The sequence below is a fragment of the Halichoerus grypus genome, chromosome 11 (assembly GCF_964656455.1).
Source record: "Halichoerus grypus chromosome 11, mHalGry1.hap1.1, whole genome shotgun sequence".
In the NCBI taxonomy this organism is placed as follows: domain Eukaryota; kingdom Metazoa; phylum Chordata; class Mammalia; order Carnivora; family Phocidae; genus Halichoerus; species Halichoerus grypus.
In genome coordinates, this window is record NC_135722.1 from 92,566,163 (window position 1) to 92,576,919 (window position 10,757).

Genomic DNA, 10,757 nt, shown 5'->3' on the forward strand with positions numbered 1-10,757 from the left:
GTCTTCACATTTACCTTTGGACTATGTGGTAGTCAGTTTTCAATGATATCCCTTAAATATCACCTATTGCTTATATAACAGTTAATGAGCTTTTTCAACTTTCTTCTTCCCCTTTCTCTCTTCCTTATTTTAGGGCATTGCTTCTAGTTTTTTTTCAGAACAAACAACACATAACATGTGTTATATTCATATTAAAAAGTATTGTTCTATCATCATCCCAAACTTGCTCTTGTCTTAGATCTGCAATCAAATGTATTAAATATTTACCATCAGTATTTATAATGGTGTTCCTGCAGTTCTCTTTATTGCATGAAGTTCATCTTCTAGTATATTCATCAAAAGTGGTTTATAAATAAAGAATTCCTTGAGCTCTTCACATTCTTAAAACTGTTTTCAATAGCCTTGGTACTTGCAGGCATGCTTGGTTGGATATAAAATCATCATTTCAGCTTTTTGTTCCTTAATATCTTGAAATGTTGCTTCATGCCTTGATCTATAAGTTGTGTTTGAGAAGTCTTATGTCAGTCTAATTCTTTTTTTCTTATTAGTCCCTTTTGCCTTTTCTGAGCTTGTATCTATATCTGTAATTATCATTCGTTCTTTTAATTACTTCTGTATTATCTGCTACTTCCTACCCACCAAAAGTAAGTAGAGACCTTGTATGTTTACTTCACCATAGTATTCCAGCACTTAGAACAGTAGCTCGCACATAGTATCCATGATAGTGTTTGATTACAAAAGTTTTTAATTTTTATGCAGTTTATTTTTTCTGTTATTTCCTATGCTTTTGGTGTCATAACTAAGAAATCGTGGCTGCATCCAAAGTTATAAAGACTGTCTCCTATGTTTTCTTCTAAGATGGCTATTTTATGGAGTTTAAAATATATTTATAATAAAAGTTTATGATGATAATGTGAAATATTGTATTCAAATGGCATGAAGGAGACTTCTAGGGTGCTGTGAATTTCTGTTTCTTTATTTGAGTGCTCTTTACACAGGCCTGTTCTCTTTGTGAACATTTAAAAAGCTATACACTTACCATTTGTGATCTTTTCTATATGCATGTTATATTTCAAAAAAGGTTACTCAAACTTTCTTCCAAAATAAAATAAAACAAAAATAAGAAAATAGCACATAAAAATAAAATAAACTGGGCAAGGAGAATACAAGAAGAGAAATTGTAGCCAAATTTTACTTATAAAGATAGATTCAAGAATTCTAAAATAATTAGAAAATTTATTTCAGCAGTTTATTAAGACAAACATAACACTACTAAAGAGGGACTTTCCCAGGAAGGCAAAGTGTTTAACAATGAGAAACAAGAGAAGAAAATTAGTTTGGGAAAATTTGTATGGGGACATCGATGAGTGCAAATTGAATTTAAAACAATCTAAAACAAATGGAGCATAATGTTAAGGCTTTATAAGTTTAGACAATAACTACACAGGTGGTTATTACATTGTTTTCTACTTTGTTTTATATGTTTGAAATATTTCACAATAAAATACAGAAGAATTTCCCACAAATTATAATTTATATATAAGATACATTCTATTATTGGAATAGAAAAAAAATCAATTGATATTTCAGTAGATGCATAAAAATTTTCAATAAAGTTAAACATTTACTTTTGGTAAATTCACTCTGCCAATGAGATATATAAGAAGTCCTTTAATTTTATGAGGCAAATATGCCAAATTCTACAGTGCATATAATACCAACTATTTGGATTATAGAGGCATTTTGATTAAGATGAAGAACACAGAAAGGATGCTTATTATCTTTTTTCCCATTCAACCTTATCTTGGAAGTCTGAGCCAATGAATAAGACAACACAATAAAAAAGAAATAGGTGATATAAGTATTGGAAGGAAATAAACATCTTTTCTGCAGACAATATGTTTTCCTCCAAGGATAACCTAAGAGAGTATATAGATGAATTATAAGACCTAAAATAAGAGTTTAGTAAAGTTTCCAGATACAAAAATCAACAACTTTACACCAATAACAGGCAACTAGAAAATATTATAAAATATTTCAATTCACAAAAGCACAAAACTGCAAGTTACCTATGAATCAACCTAACAAAAGATCTCTCTAGAAAAAAAAAATCACAAAACATTGTTGAAGGACATGAAAGAAGCCCTAAATAAATATTACCATATTTTTGGATTGGATGGATAAATATTATTAACATTATTAATTCTCCCAAATTAATTAATAAATTAATATGATTATGAATCGAATCATTTTTGTGGAACTATACAAGCTAATCCTGCTATTTATTCGGAGACCAAAAGGCCAAGAACAAATCAAGATAATTTTGAACAAGAACAAGCACTTGAACATATTAAACATCAACACTTTCTTTTCCTATAGTAATTAAGATTGTTGTACCATACAGGGATATAAAAATAGACCAATGAAATATGCTATAGAGATCAGAAACAGACTCACATCTATGTATTTGATACATGTAAGAGTTATGTTATAAATCAATAAGACAAGGAATTAAGCCATAAAAATGTTCTGAATAAATAGTTATTCACATGGAAAGTAGATAAAATTGGATCTATGCCTTATGTAATTCACAAAGATTATTCCACTAAGAGTAAAGAGTAAGGAAGGATTTCTTAAACAAGACACAATGAAGCACCACTAAAAGGGAAAGGTTGATATATTGTATTACATTTCATTTGAACACCTCTGTAAAACAAAAAGACATCATAAACAAAGTTAAAACCCAAGGCACAACCAGTTAGTATTAGTTTCCAATGTATAAGAACTACAAATCAATAAGAAATAGACAATTCATTTTTAAAAATGGTCAAACAGCAATTCACAGAAGAGGAAATCCAAAAGCTCAATAATGAAATGAGAAGGTGAGCAAACTCAGCGACTGTTCAAGTAGAGATTAAAAAAAAAAAAAAAAGACTGATTACGAAAGTGTTGGCAAGGCACGAAGAGACTAGAACTCTCATACACTGCTGGCAGAAGTATAAATTGTTAGCAGCCTTTTTTGACATCATTCTGTCAACATTTAGGTAACTTGAAAATGAAGACACTTTCTGATCCAGCTCTTCTAGTCCTAGATAAATACTCTAGAGAAACTCTAGCTCACGGACACTGTGTATAAGCACGTTTACAGCAGCACTCTATGTAACAGAATAAAAGAAAACAACTAGATTTTCATCAACTGCAGAATGAGTATTTTACATTATATCTCTACAACGGAAAACTTAACAGTAGTTTCAATGAATGAAGTAGAACAAAACTTAATGAATCACAAAACCATACATATAGTTGAGTAAAAAAAAAAAGTTGCAGAAAAATAATCTGTACGGTCTGACTTTTAATAATCTTTGAACACTTGGAAAGCTAATCTGTATAATTTTTAAAGAGGCATAAAGTTGTAAAAATGACATGAATGTAAAGTGATCAGCAATGCATTATTAAAATTATTTTGTGAAAAGAAACAAGGGAGGGAAATGAGATTAGGGAAATTTTTAGACGAATATCACTTTTATCTATAAATTTAATTTGAAAACATCTAAAGCAAATAGGGCATAATGTTAAAATTTCATAAAGTTGAGTGATGTGTACATAGGTGTTTATCATACTGTTTTGTATTCTGTCTGAATGTTTGAAATATTTCACATTAAAGTACAAGGGGTAGTCTATGCTATTTAAATCTTTGTGATGTATGGAGTTAACAATACAGCAAGTATTAGTTATATGATAATATTTATTATATGAATAACAAATGTTATTAAATGGTGAGAACAAATAGAAGAAACTATTGTTCGGCAGGCCAGGATTAAAAAAAAAAAAAAAGAGCCACCCTCTGGATCTTCTTACAGACACTAACCCGGGCACAGTCGTTAAATAATGCCAAACAAAGACAATACGTCTGTAGACACACACAGCACATAACACGCAAAGCTGTTTCCATTAAGATAAGTATATACTGAAAGATCGAATGTCAAATCACAGAGCCCAGGTTACACGACGTGTTTGGAGTTGTGTTCTGTTTGGAGAATCTTCCCTTGAATGAACAATACTACGAGGCATTGCTGCATCTGGTGAGGAAACAACTTTAAAAGAATTCTCAGATTCCTCTATGTCCTGACGTTCTCTCTCAGGTATACGGATGAGGGTCACGCAGGGACAAACCTTGGTGGACTGCTTGCACTCTAGGAAAGAGAGGATTCCTAGGGAAAAGAGAAGCCAGGGGAAGGTGATGAAGGAACAACGGAGAGTCACAAAAACATGTCCCTCTGTGTCAGGAGAGAGACCCCTACCCAAAGCCCACTGGGTCCCTTTGAACTGCCTCAAACCACTGGGGAGGGGGAGGCTTTAGTGGAAGAGATGAGAAGCATATGCAAAATAGCTTAAATGCTGCACCGTCAAGAGCACCGGAGACTCATTTTGAGAGGAGATGTGCTTCTAAGTTTGTAAGTGCAATTCCAAACAAAATTTTAAATACTTTTAAGAAAAGGAGAGTCTCCAGTGTTGGCCCGTGGCCTCTTAACATCAGAAATTGCTTGTCTCTGACCTCAAAGTGCCTCGGCACCACCCTGGACACCTGTCCCTCTCCACATTAGTAAACATTCCATATCAGCCACTCTCCTTAGTCATGACTTTGATGGTTTTCTCTGTCCTGAAGTGGGGAGGGGGTGAAAGACTGTAGAAACGGCAGAAATGAGAGCTGACCTTGGAGCAAGCTTATTGAACATTTCACACAACCCTAATCTCCAACTCTACCCTTGGAAGAACTGTCCTCGGAGAGTGAGTCCACTTGAACTTTAGCCTTTAATACTCAAGGGTTGGTACATTTTCCCCTTGCCCCTTTCCCATCCTTTTTTCCTCTCCTCTCTATCAGGGATGGACTGATTCTTATCACCCATCAGGGGCCCTGAATATACTCACCAGAGGCCATAAAGAGGCAAACGCTTAAGTAGGCAATGAAAATGATCCAGGTGATTTTGTAACTAGAGTAGTACACGGATTGACCTTGCCTTAGCTTTTGCTGATACAGGAGGAGTGCACAGAGCAGAAGGATACCTTTTGTCCAGACAAAAGGAGAAAAAAGTCCCTTCTGAGGAACTTTGGCTCTTCTACTCAAGCCTTAACCCAAGATATGCCTGACTTCCAAGCCTCCACCCTGTCCACCTGCACCTTGTCCAAAAACCAATCCCCCTCAGTGGTAGATCCAATTCAGAAGCTGCATCTCTGAGCCAAAGAACTAGGAAGGCTGCAGCCTGGACCCATAAACCAAGTCTTTCTCCAAGCCTGTGTCAGGGGAACCAGGAAGTTACCTGTGAAGAAACTGAGGAAGACAGTGATGAAGAAGATGTGTTTAGTTTGAGGAATCAGATAAGTGAATTCCAAACCCAGGAACAAGTTATGGAAGAAGGAAAGGCTGAGAACCAAAATCATCATGATCCTGACCACTTCCAGGCCATCTGTTGGAAAGCAGAAGCAGTGTTGAGAGAAGGACAGAGATTTCTTCTAGGCTCATTTCCACCTGAGGACCACAAATCTCTAGGTAAAAATTAGAATGAGGTAAAAAGATTTGATTAAATAATAAAGAGGGACAAGGGGAAAGAATAAAGAGGCAGGGAGCCTTAAGCTGAATGGGAGAGAACCAGAGGAAACTGCTCTCTCTTTTGGTGTCTCTATAAGCTTCTTTTTCTTCTATTCTTTTCTCAGAACAGATTTCTTGTTCAGTGCAATTCATCCTGTCCTCCTCTAGTGGCAATACAAGATATTTTCCTTGTTGCCAATGACCTTTCTTTTATGCCCTCATGTTCTAGATGCGCTGATTACCCTGCTGCTCCTGCCAACACGTCTCAGATGTTCAGCAATTAAGTCTATGACCTTCTAAACTTTTCCCCAAAATATGCAAAATGGTGAGACTGAGAGTCAGCCTTGACCATTGATTATGGAACTGGGCACAGTGCAGCCCAGGGAAATTGCCCCAGAGAACAATGAGTAAGCTGGTGAGATAAATGGAAGTCAAGGAAAGAGGAACCCTCCCTCTCCACCCATCTCCTTCCATAGTGTAGTTCTGACCTTCTGGCCAAAGAGGGGTGCAACATATCCAGGGATTGTGGCTTATTGTATTTTTCTTTGTTTCCCATGTCAGTTCAACCCATTCTTCTATGAGGATTCCTATCGTCATGAAGACTAAGGCCCAGGAGGAGAAGAACATGTTGAGGGCCTGGATACTTCTGAGTGATGCATTCACCATGGCGAGTGGGGGGTTCAAGCTGAGACAACAACCAATATCTCACATGGCTCTTCTCTGATTTGGCTACTTCTTCACAGGAGGACAAGCAAAGTCTAAACTCTTAGTGATGCAGAGGCATTGGACGTGGTGGGGCTGATGTAACCTATGGAGCAGAGAAGATAAATCCTACTCCCTGCTACTCCTATATCTGGGCCGGCCTGCTGTCAGGGCTGCCAACTGCCATGGAATCATCTCTTAGCTTGACCCTTGACCCTGGTGACTAGCGCAGTGGAAAGACCAAGGAGACTACAGGTCCTGAGAGAACTACCCTTTATAAAGGGAGATATATCACATATTAGAGCTGCCGGATATAGTGATAACTAGAAACCTTGAAAAAAGTTAAACATGCCTGACTGAAGAGGCCCAGTTTTAGAGCCAGGGATCAATGAAGAGCAGAAGGAATTCAAGATCATTGAAGGAGTAGTCAGCCAGGTAGCCTCACAAAAGGGAATGACCACTCAAAATTTAGGATGTTTTGGAGAAATTTGTGTCCTCATTTGGAGAGCCTAAAGAAGTTTAGTTAAGCAGGCGTCTGGGAAATGGACCAGCACCTTGAAACCACAAGAAATGACTTGATACACTGAAGCATTACAGTCAAATATCATGTATAAGGCACAGACTATTATTTTTTGACAATTGCCTTTGTAACTTGGCAGAGAAAACATTTATGGATTCCTTGAGTAGGCAACCATGGTATGCAGTAAGCTCAGAGTCAGGGGACTTGTATTAGAGTCCCAAAAAAAGTTTTTACTGAACTAAGATGAAAGTCATATCTAACAGCCTCTTTCTGCCTATTTCTTTGACCTTATTGCAGGCCCCTTTCCATGGGCCAAACTGGATTTCTTTCATTGCCTCAAATATGCTGTGCTGTCTTTCTTCTAGACCTCTGTACATATCTTAGTATATTGTATTTTAAAAACTTTTTAAAGCGGGGCACCTGGGTGGCTCAGTCGTTAAGTGTCCGCCTTCGGCTCAGGTCATGATCCCGCGGTCCTGGGATCCAGCCCCGCGTCCGGCTCCCTGCTCAGTGGGAAGCCTGCTTCTGTCTCTCCCACTCCCCCTGCTTGTGTTCCCTCTCTCGCTATCTCTCTCTCTCTGTCAAATAAATAAATAAAATCTTTAAAAAAAAAATTAAAAAATAAAAACTTTTTAAAGCAATGCTCAGTATATTTAATCTTACAAGGGAGACTTTGTAGTTAAGAAAATGGATTCAAGGGGCACCTGGGTGACTCAGTCAGTTGAGTGGCCAACTCTTGATTTCAGCTCAGGTCGTGATCTCAGGGTTGTGAGATCAAGCCCCGAGTGGGACTCCATGCTCAGCAGGGAATCTGCTTGAGATTCTCTCTCCCTCTCCCTCTACCCCTCTGCTCACGTTCTAGCTCTCTGTCTCTAAAAAAAGAAAAAAAAAAAAGGAAAGAAAGAAAGAAAAGAAAATGGACTCACAATCCTGGCTTTAAATCCTGGCTCTACCACTGAGGCAGCTTTGTGATCTTTTTTTTTTTTTTAAGATTTTATTTATTTGACAGAGAGAGACACAGCAAGAGAGGGAACACAAGCAGAAGGAGTGGGGAAGGGAGAAGCAGGCTTCCCACCGAGCAGGGAGCCCGATGCGGGGCTCAATCCTAGGACCCTGGGATCATGGCCTGAGCCGAGGGCAGACGCTTAACAACTGAGCCACCCAGGTGCCCCTAGCTTTGTGATCTTAAAGATAAGAATCCTTCCTATTACATAAGAATTTTATAAAGATTACATGAGTTTAGAGATGCAAAGCACTTAAAAAGAGTTCTCGGCACACGACAAATGATATGTATGCAATTACGCAAGTTTTAATTTGGACTCCCTGGGACAGCGACTCTGAGACAGAGAATTGTATGTGGAGAGTTTATTGGTGAGTATGTCCAGCAGTCACACCTGCCAGTGTTTGAGGGAAACAGATTTGAACAGAAGTTGAACTGAGATGTAGTTGCAACAAAAGAAACATTAGACAACCCCACCAGGAGCTCCAGATCTGGAGCAATCTTGAATGCAGCAAGAGAGCTCAGTTTGCTGTGGAATGCAGGCTGTCCCTGGGCTAGTATCTCCCTTCTGTGGCCGGGACAATTCCTTTCTCTCTCAGAAACTGCAAGCCTCAGTAGCCATCACTTCTGGTAGTCATGGGAATGAGCCCCCACCCTTGCCCACTCCTGTATCAGAGCCCTGTTGCTGTGAGGGCTGCCAACTGCCATGGAATCACCTATTGGTTTGACCTTTGACCCTTGGGGACTAGTGTAGCAGAAGGACCGAGAGAGTAAAAGCATGCCACGACAATCTATATTATTGCATTCTTATATATTGATGCTTTTATATCTACGCAACAGGTCCTTAAGAGTAAGATTCAGGGCTGAAAGATTTATGTCTCCTTTAAACTTTAATAGATAAAGACACAAAGATATAAAGATGTAGCCAGATTAGAGAAACTGGTGGGATGTGAGGGATTCATGAGAGACAGGTCAAAGAAGAAATCATGTTTCCAGCTAGGGAGAACAGTAGTCCATGATGCCGTTAAGTAAGATATAAAATATGGGCAGAATCACAAGCCTGGTGAGGAAGAAGCTAGTAAGTAAATACTGGTTTGGGTTCAGTTTAAGGTATCTACAGCCCATATAATAGACAGAAGTTCTGGAACTTGACGACCCATTAGGGGTTATCAGCCTGGGGATGGCAGTTGAAACATAGGTGTGCATATCCCCATGTAAGGATGTGACAAGAGGTAGAGAAGAAAATTCTGGAGAGGGGTGCCCAGGTGGCTCGGTGGGTTGAAATGAGGAATGAAAATGATAACCCTCTAATAAACCAGATTAAGAAGAAGTGGGGAGGGAGGCGGAGGAAGTAAATGCACAGGGAAAAAAAATCAATCCTTATCTTTTTGTGACACAAACAAATATTTAAAGATGAAATTGTCCAGGATTGTTTCAGAATAATTCAGGGGATGATCACTGAAGCTGGATGAAGGCTACAGTGGGCATCACTATAATTTTCTCTAATTTTTCCAAAATTGCCTATTTCCCTCTTGAAACTACAATTCTACTTTTCTTTTTCCCTTTTTGTTATAGATGTCATCTAGTTGCCATTAAAAATAAAACAACAACAAAAACTGTCTCTCTTCTACTTCCGCTCCTGCCCTCATTCTACTGAAAATGCTATGGCCCAAACCACCAATGACATTCTGATTATCAATAAAGTGACATATGTTCAGCTTGCACCAAATCTTATTTCCTTATAGCATCAGGTATCATTGCCCAATGTCTCTTCGAAACTCTAGCCTCTTTTTAATTCCTTAGCAACATTTGTATTTCTCTACCTTCTCTCTGACTCGTCCTTCTTTGCTTTTTCTCATAAGTGCTAATATTCTCCAGAATTTTCTTTCTTTTTAAGATCACTTATTTATTTATTTATGAGAGAGAGCAGAACGAACGAGAGAGAACACGAGTTGGGGAGAGGGGCAGAGGGAAAGGGAGAAGCAGGCTCCCCACTGAGCAGGGAGCCCGATGTAGGGCTTTATCCCAGGACCCTGGGATCATGACCTGAGCCGAAGGCAGACGCTTAAACAACTGAGCCACCCAGGTGCCCCTCGGGTCTCAGTCTTTAATAGAAACAAATCTTATAATACATATTACACATAAGAATAAATGTCTCCTTTCTGTACTTCTGCTCCACTCCGTGCATACTTTTGGAATTATTTGTCACATAATGTTAAAATATTGGGTATATATGTGTATTTTTCCTAGGCCATAAGCTCCTAGAAGGCATATTTTTTGTCACTAATTGTATCCTCAGTGTCTAGAATAGTACCTGTCACACATTATACAAGATTTGTTGGAGAGATGAATTTCCACTATCCTGACATTGATTAGATATACCCGAGCATCCACCTTTCTCCACCCCAAAGTTCACTGGGAGGGGACATGTGAATAAAGTCCAAGATCTGACCTATGGTGTTAGAAAAGTATTGGAAAAGGAGAGCTTAGCTGTTTATGTTCTTCATCTCTACCCCAGATACATGATTTCTATGTATACAGTACCAGAGCATTTTATGTTTTACCCATTAGATGTTTTCTCCCCACAGTTGTTAATACAAATGCTGTTTTTATTTCACCCACTTTGTCTTCTGTCCTCCATCTCAACCCCTTTACTGTGATTTTTGCCATCATTTGGTTCTCTTGAGGGGGCAGAAACCCTGGGCTTTCTCCTGCAGGCTGTTGCTGCAGATGAAATGTAGTAGAGGGATCCAATGGTGACTGAATCCTCTCTAACCACAGATGTGTATTACAATGGTGTGTGATTCCTTTCTACCTCTCTAACTGCAAGAGCAAGTTAAAGACAGAGGTCTTGGGAAAGCAGAACTTTTTAGTCTCTATTGACTTAGAAACCGACAAAATTAGAAAATATCTTTGTTTTTTTTTTTAAAAAGGGGTGCCTGAGTGGC

General features: G+C 38.4%; 1 protein-coding gene across 1 annotated transcript; it reads right to left on the reverse strand.

The window, feature by feature from the left end:
- Positions 1-3,945: 3,945 nt before the first annotated feature.
- TMEM225 (transmembrane protein 225) lies at positions 3,946-6,253 on the reverse strand. The gene is made up of 4 exons (XM_036081700.2): positions 6,076-6,253; positions 5,319-5,465; positions 4,930-5,064; positions 3,946-4,211 (listed from the first exon to the last, which is right to left on the reverse strand). The coding sequence occupies exons 1-4, from the start codon at positions 6,251-6,253 to the stop codon at positions 3,988-3,990; spliced, it is 684 nt and encodes a 227-aa protein (XP_035937593.1). The 3' UTR covers positions 3,946-3,987.
- Between the last annotated feature and the right edge of the window lie 4,504 nt (positions 6,254-10,757).

Coding starts and splice junctions, on each gene's coding strand:
- TMEM225 (XM_036081700.2), bottom strand. CDS start 6,253: ATGGTGAATGCATCACTCAGAAGTATCCAGGCCCTCAACATGTTCTTC. Junction 5,065..5,318: donor CTTCCTCAGTTTCTTCACAG/GTAACTTCCTGG, acceptor TCTGGACAAAAG/GTATCCTTCTGCTCTGTGCA. Junction 4,212..4,929: donor TTGCCTCTTTATGGCCTCTG/GTGAGTATATTC, acceptor TCTTTTCCCTAG/GAATCCTCTCTTTCCTAGAG.